The following is an 18,198-nucleotide window of genomic DNA, read 5'->3' on the forward strand; positions in this document are numbered from 1 at the left end:
ATTATCCAAATATCTTAATCCACAAATTTTGTGTATGCATACCGATATTTGAGATATATTTCATAACTAATTATAATTATAGTATAAAATATATTCGGGGATGGACGTGATGTTGTTGAGTAGGACATTATAAGGAAGCATGAATTTCATGTGAATTAGATATCCATTTTTAAACAATTCACGAATCCTAATCTGCTAAAACGATCGCTGGAATCGATTTCAGTATCGTTTTCAAATACCCCACCAAAACCCCCAATACCACACGTTATGCGATCGCAAATCTGTCACTTCAATGCCGCTGTCGCTTTGTTCAAATATGGCCCCATAAGGTTGTTTCCTCTCCAAATTCCATCGCTATTTTTACTCTAATACTCTAAATCCCTTCACCCCACTATGTAAAATGTGCGAATTTCCCCTTGTTCCCTCCGAATTTCGATCTTTTCTAAGGGATTTCTTCGCATTATTCTTCTCTTTCCTCTTCGATTTAAGGTCAAGGGTTTTGTTTATCAAGTTTTCCTGAAAACCCACTTCGGATTTTGAGGGGTTTTTGAGATTTTTGTGTGTTTTTGAGATCGCCAATAATGGAGATGTCGTTGTTCGAGCCAAGAACAGCGGTTTCTTACCCGTTTTCCAGCTTTAAGCACCAAGTTGAGAGGTTTTCTAGGTGTTCTTCTTGCAAAGGTATACTCTCTTGATATGTTTGTGTTTGATTCCTCCTTGAAATTTGGCAGATGTTTGGTGGACCAATCATTTTTGTTCTGTGGTTTTGCTGTTTTTGGATGTTGAATGTTGGATTCTTTTGGAAAGAGTAATGATGATGTGTTCTCTGTTGAAATTTGGCAGATGTTTTGTGGACCAAACATTTTTGTTCTGTGGTTTTGCTGTTTTTGGATGTTGGATTCATTTGGAAAGATTAATGATGTTGTGTTCTCTGTTGAAATTTGGTTGTGTGTTTAGGTAGATTTTTCAGGGCTTCTTATTCAAGACTTCCAAACAAAGCTTCTTGTAGTGGAGGTGTGAGTTCAATTAGCCAAGAAAAACTAGCAGCTGAAGCTTTTACTCATAAGATAAATGGAACAAATGGATTGAATTCTAAGCTGTTTTCAAGAGATAGTAGATTGTTAGATGCTGCTGATGATCAATATGATGGAATTGTTATTGATCCAAATGGATTACCTTCGAATCCGATCGTCTTTTCGTCGAATCTTCGTTTCTCTCTGTCTCATTGGAAAAAGAAGGTAAAGATTTCTGTATGTCATGTTTGATGTTTGTATTTACTCTAATGATTGAAGTGATGCCTTCACTTGAACCATATATGATTGCTGGTTTGAAAATTGTATTTGTGAGATTCCACGTCGGTTGGAGAGGGGAACGGAGCATTCCTTATAAGGGTGTGGAAACCTCTCCCTATGAGACGTGTTTTAAAACTGTGAGGCTGACGGCGATATGTAATGGGTCAAAGCGGACAATATTTGTTAGCGATGGGCTTGGACTGTACAAATGATATTAGAGCCAAACACTGATGGTGTGCCAGTGAGGACGCTGGCCTCCAAAGGGGGTGGATTGGGAGATCCCACATCGGTTGGAGAGGGTAACAGAGCATTCCTTATAAGGGTGTGGAACCTCTCCCTAGCAGACGCGTTTTCCTTATAAGGGTGTGGAACCTCTCCCTATCAGACGTGTTTTCCTTATAAGGGTGTGGAAACCTCTCCCTAGCAGACGTGTTTTCCTTATAAGGGTGTGGAAACCTCTCCCCAGCAGACGCGTTTTCCTTATATAAGGGTGTGGAACCTCTCCCTAGCAGACGCATTTTAAAACCATGAGGCTAATGGTGATACGTAACGGGTCAAAATGGACAATATCTGTTAGCAGTGAGCTTGGGCTGTTACAAATGGTATCAGAGCCAGACACTGGGCGGTGTGCAAGCGAGGACGCTGGCCTCCAAGGGGGTAGATTGTGAGATTCTACATCGGTTGGAGAGGGGAACGAAGCATTTCTTATAAGGGTGTGGAAACCTCTCTCTAGCAGACGCGTTTTAAAACCGTGAGGCTGATGGTAATACGTAATGGGTCAAAGCAAACAATATCTATTAGCGGTGGGCTTGGGCTGTTACAGTATTTTAGGTAGATGTAAGTACTCTAAACGAGCTCGTAACGCAGATTTTCACAACGTTGATGTCATGTAGAAACCTCAAAGTTCACAAAAGTTTCTTAACCGCACCAAACATATGTTTGACACCTTGGTTTTCTTGTCCAATTCAATGTAGTTCCATATTTCAGGTGCAGTAGAGGCATAAACTACTACATATTCAGTGAGGATAGTATACTGAGAATCTCTTCTGCTGCAGGGAAAGAAGGGAGTTTGGCTTAAGTTGCTAGTCGAACAGTCCGAGCTTGTTCCGATCGCCATAAAGGTAACGTTCGTATCTAAACCCGATTAATAGCTTACCCTTCTTTACTCTACTCGGACATCAGTGAACCCTATCGTTATTTCATTTTAATAGAGTCCGATTCGCTCGAAGCGAGGAGAATGTTTATTTGTTTGCTTAGCATGTTCCTCTTGGACTGATTATTTGGATCACAGGCAGGATTTCAATACCATCACGCTGAGCCGGGTTACTTGATGTTAACTTATTGGATACCCGACGGACCCTGCATGCTTCCTGCAAATGCTTCGCATCACGTCGGGGTCGGAGGATTCGTCATCAATGACAAAAACGAGGTATATTTCACAAGCCTTAGATCTCTATAGCATAAGGTTGTTCTATTTTCTCGACTCGTCGTTTACGACAAATTCTAGCCGATCACACAACAATTATTTTCGACATAAACATATCTAAACTATAATTAGCTGGTCATTGGCAACAGGTCCTGGTAGTGCAAGAAAAATACTGTTCTCCACAATTCGCTAATTTTTGGAAGATACCAACCGGTTTCATCGTTGAGGTATGTGGCTTTCCGCTCGGTTCATCGTCCCGATTGTACATGTTAGATTTCGAGATTCTTTTTATTAACTCTTTTGAAACTTTTCTGTGTTTATCAGAAGGAAGAGATCTATACAGGAGTTGCTAGAGAAGTTAAGGAGGAAACTGGTGTAAGTATTTTCTGTCAAACCTTTAATCATGAATGCAAATTCCAACAAAGAATCTAAACTTTAGAGATCATCGATCGAGATCCCATGTCGGTTGGAGAGGAGAACGAAACATTTCTTATAAGAGTGTAGAAACCTCTCCCTAGCAGACGCGTTTTAAAACCGTGAGACTGACGGTGGTACGTAACGAGGCAAAGTGGAAAATATCTACTAGCGGTAGGCTTTGACTGTTACAAATGGTATCAGAGCCAAACACCGGGTAGTGTGCTAGCGAGGACATTGGGCCCCCAAGGGGAGTGAATTGTGAGATCCCACATCGGTTGGAGAGGAGAACGAAACATGTCTTAAAAGGGTGTGGAAGTCTCTACCTAGCAGACGCGTTTTAAAATCATGAAACTGATGGTGGGACGTAACGAGCCAAAGTGGACAATATCTACTAGCAGTGGGCTTTGACTATTACAAATGGTATCAAAGCCAAACACCGGGCGATGTGCCAACAGGACGTTGGACCCTAGGGGGGGGGGAGGGTGGATTGTGAGATCCATATCGATTGGAGAGGAGAACGAAGCATTTCTTATAAGGGTGTGGAAACCTCTCCCTAGTAGACGCGTTTTAAACCCGTGAGGCTAACGGTGATATGTAACGAGCTAAAGCAGACAATATCTATTAGTGGTGGATTTGGGCTGTTACAAATTCTATCATAGCCAAATACCGGGCGGTGAGCCCCCAAAAGTGGATTGTGAGATCCCACATCAGTTGGAGAGGAGAATGAAGCATTCCTTATAAGGGTGTGGAAACCTCTCCCTAACAGACGCGTTTTAAAATCGTGAGGCTGACAACGATACGTAATGGGTCAAAGCAGACAATATTTGTTAGCAGTGGGCTTGGGCTGTTACAAACGGTATCGGAGCCAAATACGGGCGGTGTGCCAGCGAGGATGCTGGTCCCAAGGGGAGTGGATTGTGAGATCCCACATCGGTTGGAGAGGAGAACGAAACATTTCTTATAAGGGTGTAGAAACCTCTCCCTAGCAGACGTTTTAAAACCGTGAGACAGACGATGGTATGTAACGAGCCAAAGTGGAAAATATCTACTAGCGGTAGACTTTGACTGTTACAAATGGTATCAGAGCCAAATACTGGGTGGTGTGCCAGCAAGGACGTTAGGCTCCCAACGGGAGTAGATTGTGAGATCCCACATCGGTTGGAGAGGAGAACGAAGCATTTCTTATAAGGTGTGGAAGTCTCTCTCTAGCAAACGCGTTTTAAAACCGTGAGGCTGACGGCGATACGTAACGAGCCAAAGCGGACAATATCTACTAGCGGTAGGCTTGGGCTGTTGCATTTAACTTAGCCATTCCTCGTAGGAGGCTCGTGTGAAAAGCTTTATGCTACTATTTACTATAGCAGATCAAGTTTCTATGTCCTAATAGATTCTCTATGCTCTGTTTTGCAGATTGACACTGAATTTGTTGAAGTAATAGCTTTCAGGTAAAACCATGTGACTTTCTTCATTTCATCTTGTCGAAACCGAGTCAACGAGATCTAACATCGTTCTCCTCCATTAATCCAGGCATGCTCACAACATAGCGTTCGAGAAGTCCGATTTGTTCTTCGTCTGCATGCTTAGACCCTTATCGACCCAGATAATCGTCGACGATTTCGAAATTCAAGCAGCAAAGGTAAATTTTTCTAAACTCAAAGAAGAACAAGTCCTATGCTGTTCTACATTGAAAGCTTAAATCATTTCCATGGTAATTCAGTGGATGCCTTTAGCTGAGTTTGTGGAGCAATCCCATGTAAAAGAAGATGTGATGTTTAAGAAGATTATCGACATTTGCATCGCTCGACTCGATAAATATTATTGTGGCTTGAACGTTCATCAACTCGTCTCGAAGTTCGATGGTAAACTTTCGTCACTTTATTACAATATCGTCGACGGGGAGGATCTAAACTGTGCTGGAAACTGAAGGGAACACAACCTGTTCATAGCTGATTTAGTAGTATATATCATTATGTTATTAGCACAATTAGGTGTGCTTTTTTGTACATGGCTGATTATAAATAAACAAAAAGAACTGTTATTTGAGTTCCATAAATCTATTCCAAAGGGATTTCATGTGAATCCGCTCACCGGAGGCACACGCGTTTAGACGTAGACGAACCGGTTCAAGGAAACCAGTTCGACAGGTTTTGTTTTTCTCAATTTTTCGAGTTGAGTTAAACCATAAGGGCATAATTCGGAGAATTCGAGGGAAGAAAATAAGCTATTCTTGTTTTGCGGTTTGTTCGATGTGAGCAGTTTGTTTGTCGCTATGGCTTGACTCGAAAATGGTTAAGTATCGTCTAATCTAACTATAAAAGCCAAGTGGCTTGACTCAATCCACAAAAATCGTTGCACGTAGCTAGAGGCTTAGTTGTGAGTATTTTCGCCAGTCATGTTGGTTTGGCTCCTCTCGTAAAAATCGTTGCATATGCTAGAGGCATGGTCGTTGTAGTATAGTGGTGAGTATTTTCGCCTGTCATGGACTCGGGTTTGATCCCTGGCAACGGCGAATTTTGTTTTGATATCTGTTTAAGCCAAGTGGCTTGAATCGTCTCATAAAAATCGTCGCTCACTAGAGGTAGAATCGTTGCAGTATAGTGGTAAGTATTCTCACCTATTATGTGGGTGACTCGGGTTCGATCCTTGGCAACGACGCATTCTATTTTTAATGTTACATTTCATTAACTTAACTCGAGTACATTTCATAAATCATGAGAGTTTATGTTACGGTTCAAGTTCTCTGCTAGTAGATATTGTCCACTTTATTCGTTACAGTTACACATCACCGTCAGTCTCACAATTTTAAAACGTGTCTACTACAGAGAGATTTTCACACCTTTATAAGAAATTCTTCGTTCTCCTCAAAACGAGGTCAGCATGCATTTGGTAACATTATTGTATAGGCTAAGTGTCTAATCTAATATTAGAAAACTTGTCACAATGCCAATGTCATTGCCACTAGCACCCAATAAATGGCCGCACCGCCTGCCACACCTTTATAACATATCACCCATAACCCACTAAATGCGAGTCACCATCTTCCCTTTTCATACGCCATTGTTGGTACCTCAAGCTCTCTGTGTTTTCTCAGCTTCTTCTTCCCCATGGCTGCTCCCTTTTTAATGCCCTTTTTCTCTTTGGCTCTCGTTTTCGCTGCGATTCCGGGTTCTCTTTCATTGCCCTTCATTGTGCTCCATGGTAACATCTAATCTACTGTCCCTCTCTTTGTTTTTAACTCGACTTCTTGTTTGATTCTTCGTTTCTCGATTGTTTGTGGTGAATCTATCTATGTTGGGAGGGATCGTTGGAATCACATATTGGCTAAGTAAAGGGAAGATCATAGGTATATAAGTAAGGAGAGGCGGTTTTAGAGAACCGAAAGGAAAGTTACGAGAGTTTATGCTCAATAGGACAATATCATACCACTGTGGTATTAAAGTCGTGCCTTTAATTTTGTTGTCCCTAACAAGTCGTTTCAAAATCTTGCCCTTAACTTGTTCGTATTGATAAAATCCTCAAATATAGAATAAAGAAGTTGTGAGTCTCGAATGTGTCTTTATAGTGAAGATTTGTGGTAAAACTCGGTTGCATTAGCAATATGCTTCAAAGAAAATGACGGTATGGACAGTGCTAAACGGATAGATGAACATTTAAGACACGCTCACTGAGACCTTGTTCCAGCCTAGGATTGTTGAAGTTCTAATTAAAGAAAGATCGTGGGTAAGTAAGTAAGGGGACATTATCTCCACTAGAATGAGGTCTTAGGATTTATATTCAAAGTGGATAATATCATATCTTTATGAAGATTCGTTGTTCCTAAAGTTTTGTGGTGCACTCGGGGTATAGTTTTTGGTTTAGTTAAGTTATGGATTGCCTCCTCGACAAGGGGAGCTTCCATGGATATGCATCGGGTTGTGGAACGATATCCATGTTCTTGTAAGTTTCTTGATCATTGCGTATTGTTGACTTTCCTTTGCTTAGTTATACAATGTAGACAGAGTACGAGCGTTGATGGATTGAGATGGGTCGAAGTGAGACATTTTCTACAATAAATCTAATTTTCGGATAGTAAAACCCAAGCAACTCTTATTATATAATGAATCTAGCTATAAACATTGAATTGGGTAACAATAAATAAATAATCAACCTCATACTCATTCCCATTTAGCCAACAGAAAGAAAACTCTCTCTAACCTCATACTCATTCCCATTTAGCCAACAGAAAGAAAACTCTCTCTACTCTCTACCCCGTTCTCCATGTCAACCGAAATTTTACGCAGATTAAATGGACATCTCTAATCATACCGATAGCTCCATTGTTCCTGCATACGAGAGAAAATAATATCTCATAAATGCTCTGGAATTCCTTCATTTTTTTCATCATGGCAGGTTTAGGAGGCCAGTGCTCACATCAAGGGCCTAAAAACTTCACACAACTACTGATAAACTATTCTGGTGTTGAAGGATATTGCCTGTATGTTCATACAGCCCCCATCTTTCCATTTTTCCTGCTGGTTTTTCATGTAAATCTTAAGATTTATTGCTACAAAGTTCAGAAATTGAAGGTATTTTGTTAAGATTGAAGAATAATGACTTTCAATTGCTAATTCTACCAGTGAAGTTGGCAATGGAGTGTGGGATTCTTGGTTTATGCCCCTCGAGAAACAGGTAAGACCTTATTGAAACTTATCCCGGGGTCTCCCCGTTATAGATTATATGTGGTATACCCAACCCGAATTATGTTTTTGTTTTACGCGTCGTAATTCTTCAATAGTTCTCATTCTAACGGAAGTTTTCTTCTACGTTCAGGCTGGACTTATTTGTGACAAGGTGCGAAAGTCCTCATGGTTACTTTATCTACCTCATCTCTAAAGATGTTTGACTGATTTGGTATGACAAATGCAGGTGAAGGAAATGGAGGAGTTGAAAAACGGTTACAATATAGTCGGTCTCTCCCAGGTGATTATCAGAGATTCACGTCTTTAAAGACGTGAATCCAATGTTGCCTAGTCAAGTATTTATTGATAACTTGACAAACGCTTTATTATGTACCAATATCTCCATTAGAATGAAACCTTTTTCGGTACAATCTAAGCGGAAAGTCAAGCAAGCATGGAAAAGATTGTTAAGCATAATTCCGTTTATGCTGAACAGGGTAACTTGGTCGGCCGAGGAGTGATCGAGTTATGCGACGGAGGACCACCAGTGAGAAACTGTTTAAGATCTTTTCTAGTCTTTAGATTTTGATTGAGAATTTTGTTACTGTCTATATATTTCCTCACTGTTCATGTTCTTGCCTTACTCTGCGTCTAAAGGTTAAGAACTTTATATCTCTAGGAGGTCCTCATGCTGGTATTGCTTCTGTTCCTCTTTGTGGTGTAAGTTTTGAATTATCCTTTCATCTTCAGTTTCTGGATTTTTGTTTTGAGGAATTCAAATACTAAGTAGGAAGGTCCTTATTGAAATGAATTTCGGTTTCTGCAGACGGCCATTTTATGTCACCTTGTAGATAAACTCATTAAGTCGGACATCTACAGCGACTACGTTCAAGTATAACTCTACCCACCAATAGCTTTTGTGAGATCCCATGTCGGTTGGAGAGGAGAACAAAACACTTTTTATAAGGGTGTGGAAACCTCTTCCTAGCAGACGCGTAGTACAATATCTGCCAACGATGGGTCTAGGCGTTACGGATTTGTTTTTCCATTTTAGACATGCCATGACATTCATATATGGCTGTTTCCTTCTCTGTTGACTGTCACAGGATCATCTAGCTCCCAGTGGTTATCTCAAATTACCAAACGTGAGCACTATTCCTATAGCTAGTTTCGTTTTCTTCATTTGATCGTCCCGACCACAAAAACGAAGCTTAAATTGACTTGTTCGTGTTAGCTTTTACTTCCAGGCTATCCCGAAGTATTTGGAGAAATGTAAGTTTCTTCCAAAGCTCAACAACGAACGCCCACAAGCGAAGAATTCGACGTACAAGGAAAGATTCAGTAGCCTACAAAACTTGGTGCTAATTATGGTAGGTTTGAAAGGGGCTTTACTTTCATGTCAAAGACATCTTGAAGCTCTATTTCTTATAGCCATATGAAAAAACAGCTAATCAAAAACTCCTCCTATGCTATCATTTTTTGTCGTCCAGTTCGAGCAGGACGCTATTTTGGTCCCTAAGGAAACCTCCTGGTTCGGTCAGTACCCGGATGGAGCTTTTAATTCAACTATACCTCCACAACAGGTATCAACATAAATTGAAATAAATTGAATTAATGACATCAAAAACATCCAACATAACTAGTACTTACGACAATATGATCACTTCTGCTTGATTTCTGCAGACAAAACTCTACATTGAAGACTGGATTGGTCTGAAAACCTTGGATGAAGCTGGAAGAGTGAAATACATAAGAGTGGATGGGGAACATATTAAAATTTCCAATAGTGACATGAGAAAGTATGTGATTCCATACTTACAAGGATAAAGACTCGGACGGATCTCGGGAAGTCAACGAGCACCATAGTATCGATTAAACAAGAGCAAAGCACCAGTAAAGAAAAGAGTAAGATAGTTCACAAAACAAAGTTCCTTAAATCCTCATCAACTATGCAAGCCTATTTTCCAGAGAGTTAAGGAAAAAATAAAAGTAGATACCCTATGTATTCCAAGAGACGAGTCGATGTTCAATGAAAAAAGTCGACGTATGAAACATGAGAATTGCATTAATGCATTCAGAATGAGAACATATTGGACAGTACAATCTCACTTACAGGAATATATTAACAATTTCAATTCTGCCTGGTACATATTTAGCTATATTTTATCATATATATATATATATATACATATGAGGCAAGTTCAGAAAAGTTGTGACCTCTGAGTTGGTTTAATAGACATGAATGTCCACACTGAACCCTTCCAAATGAGTTGCACTGAGTGAACAGCCCTTCCTGACGCCTGGATCATCACCTTTAATCTCCTGGCTATGGTGTTTTTCTCGATAGCTGAGCAACAAACAAGAGAATCTTGTGAGGGCTGCCTGACCAGCAACACGAACCCTGCAGACTACACTTAAATCTGCCCAGATATCACCCATTTCACTTTGGCTGCTACTTTCGTCATATCCATCAAGATCGGATTCTTTTACAACAACTACAGAACTATCATCAAATGCAATAAGATCATGCGCTGATTCTGATTCTTTCTTTCCTAAATCATTTATGTGGCAGAAGGAAGCATCCTTCTGCACAATCAGGCGGTAGAATTCTAGGACAGCCTGCGAATAGAAACCGTCAATCAACGTGCATGTACTAAGAATTGTCATCGAGCAAACCGGGATGAAAACCAAGTTCACTACTTAAAACGCAGAATTCATCATAATGAAAAGTCCCAGAAAGATAAAAAGCTACAAGGTAGAAAGGGGCAACAAATGAATAGCATATAACATCAATGTATTTGAAATCAAACCGTAGAAACAATCAGATGAGCTCAAAACGTGGAAGGTAATTCTTTCATATAAACAATGTAATATTTCGAACTAAAAAGAAGGAAGAGAAAGGATTGCAGTAATACCTGCCACTGTGATGGTGCTAAAAGCACCCTTGGCCTGATTGACTTCACATGTTTATAAGCTTCTTCTGGCGTCATTTGCTTGTATTGCACCTGTACACCACCATAAAGTCTCAGAAAAGCGAAGGCTTCTTGATTTTAAATTTAAGAATAAAGGTTATTTTATTTGCATTCAAAGACTTACCAAATAGCAAATAACAATGGTTGTGCTACGCCCGCGTCCAGCTTTACAATGAACATAAGTAGTCTGTCCATGTGATGCATTTTCTTTGATAGCAGCATATGATAAAAAAAAATGAAATTACTCATTAAGGAAAAGTTTATTTGACACCATAAACTTGAAGGTTGCACATATTCTCATTTAATGAACATAGACTACTTCTGTGAGATCCCACATCTGTTGGAGAAGGGAACGAAAGGGGAACGAAGCATTCTTTATAAGGGTGTGGAAACCTCTCCCTAGCAAACGCATTTTAAAAACTTTGAGGGAAGCCCGAAAGGGAAAGCCCAAAGAGGACAATATCTGCTAGTGGAGAGCTTGGGCCATTACGAAGGGTATCAAAGCCGGACACCGGGTGGTGTGCCTTCGAGGATGCTGGATCCTGAAGGCACACCCTTATAAAGAATGATTCGTTCCCCTCTCCAACCGATGTGGGATCTCACAATCCACCTCCCTTCAGGATCCAGCATCCTCGAAAAGAGGACAATATCTATTAGCGGTGGGCTTGGGCCGTTAGTAACTTTTCATGGAAGCAGAAAGAATTTAGCAGAACATACGTACTGTGGATGAAATTTACAGCAACACAAATGTCACTCAATAAAGGTGCAAAGCAATAGTCTCTAGTCGGAATGGTCAGATGATCAATTCCATGATCCTGCAATGGTAAAAGCGCAAAAATCATTCTCAAATCAATTTAAGGCACAAGTAGGTAAGGGAGAAAACCTACAATAGTCAAGTCAAGAAACAGTAACAGGACATTAAATGTCAGCTGAAACATCCTCATATCAGATGATACTTGCACTTCAATTTTCCAATATAGACCAAATTCAAACATGGAAAGAAGTGTACAGACAACCATAACTCACTATGAAAGGATGATAATGGCAATCCTATAGGTAGTACAAAAACAGCATTGGAAGTCTCTCAAACGCCTTCTTATAAGCATTCTTTATAAGGGTGTGGAAACCTCTCCCTAGCAGACGCGTTTTACAATCCTTCAGGGGAATCCCGAAAGAGAAAGCCCAAAGATGACAATATCTACTAGCGTTGGGTTTGGGCCGTTGGCACCAAGTTAATGCAAATAGAAATAGGCTTATATACAAACAAATAGGATCCCAAATTAGTTTGAAGCAGCACTTTCATAGCTCCACTTAACACAACTCCAAAGAATCAAACAGAATGAATTCAGTACAGAACAAGCAAATTAAAACGACACTTACACGATATAGAGTCGAAGGAACCAAGGTCTCATATGGCTCATTTAGTGTTATCACTCCTCGAACGCCAACCTCCTTCAAACAGGGAACATCCGCAGGGAATGGAACAGCACCTAACAATATGAACTGAAGAAAAAAATGGCATTACAACGCATATTTCTTGCACTCTGATAATTATGCATTCGTTTGTCATCTGGGTTAGAAAGAACTGACAAGATCAAGAACATATACCTCATCAACCTTGTCCCACCATCGAAACTCCGTCTGAAGCTTATTTCTGAAAACATTGTAAAGCAAAGTTGGGTAGAAAAGAACACGAGCCCCAACTCCAACAACGATCCTTTTCACATCAGACCTAACAATGCTTTGGCTCTCCAAATTACTAACGATAACACCTGAATTCCCCTCTTCCCCACTCTGCAACTCCTCTTCCTTCAATTTCTCAATATACATAGCCTCAAATAAAAAGCCCCTAAAATCAATTACAATAAAATCGAATAATTTCTCAAACACATAAACAAACCAGCAATCTACACGCGTTTGCCCCAAATTTTCAACCAAAAAGCATGATTATACACAAACAATTAGCCTCCCCCATCGCGAAAACCTAACATTCATTCCTAAACCAAAACCTAGAAATGGAATAATCGGAGAAGATCTCCACAGAGAAATACAGAAAAATGAAATTCTCACAGAAGTCCCCACCCACCGGCAGCCGGAAAATGATATCTCGATGGAAGCTGCGATTGGTCAACACGAATGACGATCGATTAGGGGAAGAACAAAATTGGGAAAAATCGACGAAATACTTCGAAAAACAAACCCTAGATTTTGGTTGAAGATTGACAGGCTACCATGGATTGGATTCTACGCCAACCATTTGCTTAGCATTGTTTGAAACCGATTGATGAGAGAGAAAGGTAGAGAGAGAAGAACTCCGGCAAATGCTGTAAGAATCGACGAATTGGTTCAGAATGGTAATGTTAAAGTTACGGACGGTCAGAAATATTGTGTGGCAGCTCATTGATTTACAGCCACGTGTTTGAAGGTTGTTTTGCATTCAGGAACAATAACTCACAGGCCGTCACTTTAAAAAGTTGAATTTTCAACATTGAATATTCACAATATTAATAATGAAATTATTAAGTTTAGATGGATTTGGATTTCTTTGATAATTAATGATAGAATTAATATGCTATTATTAATCTCAATTATTATTTTTTAATTCATTTGTAAATTTCAAAAAATATTTATTGATTTTTTTATTCCGAATACATCATATAATAATGAATTTTAAGGTATCATCCATAAAAAAAAAANTTCTAATCGGGGTACGATGAAAAATCGAAAAGTGAGTTGGTCGATAATATATATAAAAACTCAAAATTATATATATTCAATCATGTTCTGATTCCACGATTCATGCCTGGTTGTCTTTTCTTTTGTATTTTGTTCCGATCAAAGGTGAGTGTGTTGTTGACCAATCAGCTCATTGTCAAATTAAACAGACCAAACTATTATCAGTTCCAAACTATTATCAGTTCATCAGTTCAACTTCCTAACTTTCATTACAAATGAAGTGGTTTGACTTTAGTTTAATAGTCAAACTAAGTCTAATAGATTATCTTTAATTCTAATCCTCTCCACTCCATTAAATTAATTAATTAATTTTATATATATATATATTAATGCATTCTAATAAATGGAATCTTTAACCTTATTTTATTTTTGGTCAAAATTAATTAACCCATAATATATTGAATTGGACTAAAATTAAAATTTTTTAATATTTTATTTCTTAGAAAAAATAAAAATTGTGGTAAAAACTTATAGAAAAAATAGTTATTATGTAATATGAAAAGATAATAAAATATTAAGAATTTAAATTTAAAAAATTACTCAATAATATAATAATATATTAAATTTTAGTTAGGTCAGAAAGTACAAGAGCTAATTTAGAGAAGAGTTTTTAATCAAACAATACTCTCTCAATTGACACGGGCAGAGAACTCATCGTTGTCTCAGCTGTGCTACCGGAGATTCTGGGGAAATCGGAATAAGAGAGCACTCATCTTGGGGTGGACTTACTACTTAGATGCTTCCAGCAGTTATCCGCTCCGCACTTTGCTACCCAGCGTTTACCGTGGGCATGATAACTGGTACACCAGAGGTGCGTCCTTCCTGGTCCTCTCAATGCTCTAGCGCCCACACCGGATATGGACTGAACTGTTCCACGACGTTCTGAGGGCGTATGTTGAAAGTAGACAATATCACACGGTTGAAAGAGTCATGTTCAACTAACAATGTTAACGTTATTATTCTATTTATTTATTGTTAAATATTTAGCTTCCCTTAAAATAAAAAATAAAAATAAAATAAATAAATAAAAAAAAAAACTAGCGTAAGTGGAGAAGAAGAATCCCGACCATTTCTACACAACCCATTGACCCTCTCTTTTTCCTTATTGCCATTTGTGTCCCCCATTTTTAATTTCCAATTATACCCTCTTTGCATATTTTTAAATGTTTTTTTTTTAAATAATAAAATTTAATGTTATTTTTGAAATATTATTAAAAGTTCTATGTGGTAAAAATATTGTTAGTTATTATTATTTTATTAAAGTTTAAAAGTATTATTGAATTTTAAAGATGTTTTTATTAATTTATGAGTTAAATAAAAAGATAAAGAGAAGGGTACAATGGTCAATTGACGGGAACCGTTTTACAAGTTGTTCGAAAAGCAAAGCCTTCAAATTGTTCTTTGTTCCTTCTCCAAACTCCTTTCCTCTCCTCTGCAACTCTCTCTCTCTCTCTCTCTCTATCTCTACTTTTTCCTTCGCCATTAAGTCTTCACCTTCACCTTCTTCATCCGTTTTCCTCTTCTCTGCAACTCCATTTCCCTCCACTTCGGCCAAGAACAAGAACCTCTTTCTTCATCCTTCTTCAATGGCGGAATCGGACGTTCCCGCCAAACCTCCAAATCTGCCGCCAAGGAAAGATCAGGCTACTCCAAGTAAGTTCAATAGCCATATCTTGTATAAAATTTTAATGGCGATTTTCTTTCTAGTGATTCTCCCTCTAGTCCCTTCCCAAGCCCCTGAGTTTGTTAATCAAACTTTACTCACTAGAACTTGGGAGCTTCTGCACCTTCTTTTCGTCGGAATCGCTGTTTCTTACGGCCTTTTTAGCCGGAGAAATGATGAGAAAGAGGATGAAATTAATGGCTCTAATTTTGATAATGTTCAGTCTTATGTTTCTGGTTTGCTTCATGTTTCGTCTGTTTTTGATGATGAGGCTGAAACTCCATCTGCTAATGATGAATCCGTGTCTTTGTCTGATGGAAATAAGGTCCAAACATGGAGTAATAGGTATTTTAGGAATGAGTCTGTGGTTGTTGCTGAAGAGAGTCCTGTTGTTAATGAGCAGAGAGTTAGGAGTGAGAAGCCTCTGCTTCTTCCTGTTCGTAGCTTGAATTCTCAAGTTGTTGTAGACGATGAGTCTAGAACTGTTTCTGGATCTACGTCCAGAGTGAGTTCGAGAAGATTATTGAGCGATTCGAAGAGGAGTTCGAATGGGGAGTTTGGGAGAGTGAATCTTGAAGGAATTGAGGATAATTTGAACGAAAATGTCGTTCTTCCATCCCCGGTTCCATGGCGATCGAGATCGGGGAGGACGGAGGTGCAAGAAGAAGCTGATAATCCCCCCGTGTATTCCCCTGCTGTTCCCATGGAGGAATCTGAATCGAATTGGATCGATTCTAGGTCTTCTAGGCCTCAAACTTCAAGGTCCTCCGAAGCCAGTGCCATTAAGCTATCTCCTTCTCCTCCTCCATCTCCGTCTCCAAGGAAGCCATCTCCTTCGCCCAATGCATTGCCAGAATTAAAGGCCAAGAGTGCTGAGGATTTGGTAAGGAAGAAGAGCTTCTACCGGTCTCCTCCGCCTCCGCCTCCGCCGCCTCCTCCACCCCCGCCACATGTTCGAAGAATTGCCTCAATGAAACCAAGCTCTTGGTTGAACGACAATGATGTACCTCATCAAAAGGATTTGAAGAGAAGCGTCACTACTAGCAAGCCCAGAAGATCAATTCGTGATACAGGAGATTACATTGATATGGTGATGAGTACTAACTCAAGTGCTGAAGCACCGCCAAGAAATTATGATGATAGTCTATCAATGGGGAAATCTATTAGAAAAATCAGACATGGAGAAGTTGCGAATGAGCCACCAAGAAGGGGGAGAGAATTTGGTGGAAATGATCAGTTGAAGGGGAAGATGATAGATCAGAACGCCCATGTCCAAGCTTTTGAAGAAAACCCCATTGAGTTTCCAGATGACAATAAAAAAGAACTGGTTGAAAAGCTCGGCATGGAGACCGACGACGACGACGACGACATGGAAAGCGAGGAAGAAGACAATAACATGGTGGGGAAGTTTATTAGGGAAGACAATGGAGAACCTTTTAATGTGAACCGTAGAGACAACGAAAGAAGTTCAAGTAATGAAGAAGCAGGAGGCTCTAGCAATCTGAGCAATGATGGAGGACCAGATGTAGATAAGAAGGCTGATGAGTTCATTGCCAAATTCAGAGAGCAAATCAGGCTTCAAAGGATTGAATCAATCAAACGATCAACTGGACAAATTCGTAGAAACACTTCAAAGCAAACTTGAAGTTGAAGGAATACATCTAACCCTTCTTCAGTAAGTTCATCAAAATTTGAACTCCAGATCATTCAACTGACATTACATGATTTTCTTCTTTGATCATCAAGTTCAATTCCAGGTAAGTGTTTCATCTTCTCCAAATATGAAAGATTCTATATTTCATCAGGCATCTTCCCATTAGTGTTTGTTGATCTGCAGCTGAAACAACTTTAGTTATATGAATTAGATAGACTTGGTTGTTTCACTTCATCACATATTTCTTTCTATATATTTGGATATAGAACTTTTAGCACAACTTTTAACCCATTTTAGATTTGGAACTTGGTAGAGTGCTTTTGGCATTTCTTTGGCACTTTGACCTGCCAAAGATGGGTTTTTGTTAAATGTTTCCGGTCCACGTATGTTCGAGTTGGCCAACTCGAACCTTTCTGTGTTAAAGGTGTTGAAATATCACCACTGGCCCAACAGAGTCAAGCCCAATAATTGTACTAGCCCACTAGAGTCAAATTCAATAATTGTACGAACCCATTGTATATTTATTTTAGTAGAGATTTTAGGAAAGATACCTCGAGATTTTAGGATAGAGATCTCGATATTTCAGGAAAAAGATGAGATTGCATAGGCTATAAATACCCTCCCCTACCTAGGTTCATCATCCAAGAAATCCAAATCAAAAAACAATAAAAAGTAGTAGTATTCTACCGAGTGTCTTGTATTCTCTTCTCGATCGGTCTTAATAAAGAGTGGAGTGTTTTCCATAGAGAGTTGTGTTCAACAAAAGGTTCATGTCTAAACTCGTTGAGTAATAGTTAAGTTGATAAGAATTTTAATATTTAAAAGCCAGGGACATCCGATAAAATTAGAACGATACAGAGAAGATTAGCATGACTCATGTGCAAGAACGACATGCACAAAATTCAGAAATGGTATTAGAGCTAGACATTAGGCAATAGATCGTGAGATCACACATCAGTTGGAGAGGTGAACAAAACATTCCTTATAAGAGCGTGAAAACCTCTCCCTAGTAGACGCCTTTTAAAACCTTAAGGGAAGGGAAGCCCGAAAGTGAAACCTCAAATAGGATAATATCAGCTAGTAGTGACTGTGTGACTTTTAGCGGTTCATATTTTTCCATGGGAAGGGCTAAGCCCAAAGGAACATTGGTGAACGCTCTGCAACGGCCCAAGCCCAATAGAGATAAAGCCCATGATCTATTCTAATGGGCTTGGGCTGGATTGTGTCTTTTAGATCACTCCTTTATAATATTATTAATTTCTTTAATATTTTCTTTCAATTAAATTTTATTATTAAATTGTGCATTTTTCCCTATTTAATTTTTTATTTTCTATTTTTAAAAATTAATTTTTTTTTTTTTTTTTTTTTTTTTTTTTTTTT

The 18,198-nt window shown here is 39.0% G+C and overlaps 4 protein-coding genes, 1 long non-coding RNA gene and 1 other non-coding gene across 9 annotated transcripts; 4 read left to right on the forward strand and 2 right to left on the reverse strand.

Annotated features, from left to right (window-relative positions):
* Window positions 1–252: 252 nt before the first annotated feature.
* Window positions 253–5,214, forward strand: LOC111810107 (nudix hydrolase 8-like). The gene is made up of 9 exons (XM_023696683.1): window positions 253–681; window positions 958–1,238; window positions 2,348–2,413; window positions 2,584–2,721; window positions 2,868–2,945; window positions 3,043–3,093; window positions 4,546–4,580; window positions 4,663–4,771; window positions 4,853–5,214. Exons 1-9 carry the CDS (start codon window positions 582–584, stop codon window positions 5,057–5,059), a joined length of 1,065 nt encoding a protein of 354 aa, XP_023552451.1. The 5' UTR covers window positions 253–581; the 3' UTR covers window positions 5,060–5,214.
* A 966-nt stretch (window positions 5,215–6,180) lies between these two features.
* Window positions 6,181–9,831, forward strand: LOC111810110 (palmitoyl-protein thioesterase 1-like). The gene is made up of 12 exons (XM_023696687.1): window positions 6,181–6,333; window positions 7,525–7,609; window positions 7,752–7,803; window positions 7,945–7,965; window positions 8,041–8,094; window positions 8,290–8,340; window positions 8,451–8,513; window positions 8,620–8,685; window positions 8,900–8,938; window positions 9,041–9,163; window positions 9,284–9,376; window positions 9,477–9,831. The coding sequence occupies exons 1-12, from the start codon at window positions 6,240–6,242 to the stop codon at window positions 9,618–9,620; spliced, it is 885 nt and encodes a 294-aa protein (XP_023552455.1). The 5' UTR covers window positions 6,181–6,239; the 3' UTR covers window positions 9,621–9,831.
* LOC111810114 lies at window positions 7,194–9,556 on the reverse strand. The gene is made up of 2 exons (XR_002817366.1): window positions 9,444–9,556; window positions 7,194–7,457 (listed from the first exon to the last, which is right to left on the reverse strand). It is a non-coding gene; the product is annotated as an uncharacterized LOC111810114 (long non-coding RNA).
* A 7-nt stretch (window positions 9,832–9,838) lies between the features above and the next one.
* Window positions 9,839–13,126, reverse strand: LOC111810106 (putative dual specificity protein phosphatase DSP8). Of its 4 annotated transcripts, none has more exons than XM_023696679.1 (8): window positions 12,997–13,126; window positions 12,836–12,882; window positions 12,374–12,614; window positions 12,146–12,268; window positions 11,487–11,580; window positions 10,890–10,972; window positions 10,709–10,798; window positions 9,839–10,412 (listed from the first exon to the last, which is right to left on the reverse strand). In XM_023696679.1, the coding sequence occupies exons 1-8, from the start codon at window positions 12,997–12,999 to the stop codon at window positions 10,023–10,025; spliced, it is 1,071 nt and encodes a 356-aa protein (XP_023552447.1). In that variant the 5' UTR covers window positions 13,000–13,126; the 3' UTR covers window positions 9,839–10,022. The 4 variants fall into 4 exon arrangements, with proteins under 4 accessions (XP_023552447.1, XP_023552450.1, XP_023552449.1 ...); XM_023696682.1 differs by having other exon boundaries at window positions 12,852–12,882; window positions 12,966–13,126; XM_023696681.1 differs by having other exon boundaries at window positions 12,966–13,126.
* Window positions 13,127–14,962: 1,836 nt separating this feature from the next.
* LOC111810105 (leiomodin-2) lies at window positions 14,963–17,109 on the forward strand. The gene has a single exon (XM_023696677.1). The coding sequence runs from the start codon at window positions 15,088–15,090 to the stop codon at window positions 16,807–16,809; it is 1,722 nt and encodes a 573-aa protein (XP_023552445.1). The 5' UTR covers window positions 14,963–15,087; the 3' UTR covers window positions 16,810–17,109.
* A 533-nt stretch (window positions 17,110–17,642) lies between these two features.
* On the forward strand, window positions 17,643–17,741 carry LOC111810951. The gene has a single exon (XR_002817467.1). It is a non-coding gene; the product is annotated as a U6 spliceosomal RNA (small nuclear RNA).
* Window positions 17,742–18,198: the final 457 nt, after the last annotated feature.

Source organism: Cucurbita pepo, chromosome LG14 (genome assembly GCF_002806865.2).
Source record: "Cucurbita pepo subsp. pepo cultivar mu-cu-16 chromosome LG14, ASM280686v2, whole genome shotgun sequence".
NCBI classification, from domain to species: Eukaryota; Viridiplantae; Streptophyta; class Magnoliopsida; order Cucurbitales; family Cucurbitaceae; genus Cucurbita; species Cucurbita pepo.

Bases quoted from the DNA above. Each gene is read 5' to 3' on its own strand.
- LOC111810106 (XM_023696679.1), bottom strand. The intron at 11,581-12,145 runs GTAAGTGTCGTT...TTACCATTGCAG, and splicing joins TTCCTTCGACTCTATATCGT to GATCATGGAATTGATCATCT. The intron at 10,973-11,486 runs GTACGTATGTTC...CTGCTATCAAAG, and splicing joins TGCTGTAAATTTCATCCACA to AAAATGCATCACATGGACAG.
- LOC111810110 (XM_023696687.1), top strand. From the start codon at position 6,240: ATGGCTGCTCCCTTTTTAATGCCCTTTTTCTCTTTGGCTCTCGTTTTC. The intron at 6,334-7,524 runs GTAACATCTAAT...TCATCATGGCAG, and splicing joins GCCCTTCATTGTGCTCCATG to GTTTAGGAGGCCAGTGCTCA. The intron at 7,804-7,944 runs GTAAGACCTTAT...TTCTACGTTCAG, and splicing joins TTATGCCCCTCGAGAAACAG to GCTGGACTTATTTGTGACAA.
- LOC111810105 (XM_023696677.1), top strand. From the start codon at position 15,088: ATGGCGGAATCGGACGTTCCCGCCAAACCTCCAAATCTGCCGCCAAGG.
- LOC111810107 (XM_023696683.1), top strand. From the start codon at position 582: ATGGAGATGTCGTTGTTCGAGCCAAGAACAGCGGTTTCTTACCCGTTT. The intron at 1,239-2,347 runs GTAAAGATTTCT...CTTCTGCTGCAG, and splicing joins TGTCTCATTGGAAAAAGAAG to GGAAAGAAGGGAGTTTGGCT. The intron at 4,581-4,662 runs GTAAAACCATGT...CCATTAATCCAG, and splicing joins GTTGAAGTAATAGCTTTCAG to GCATGCTCACAACATAGCGT.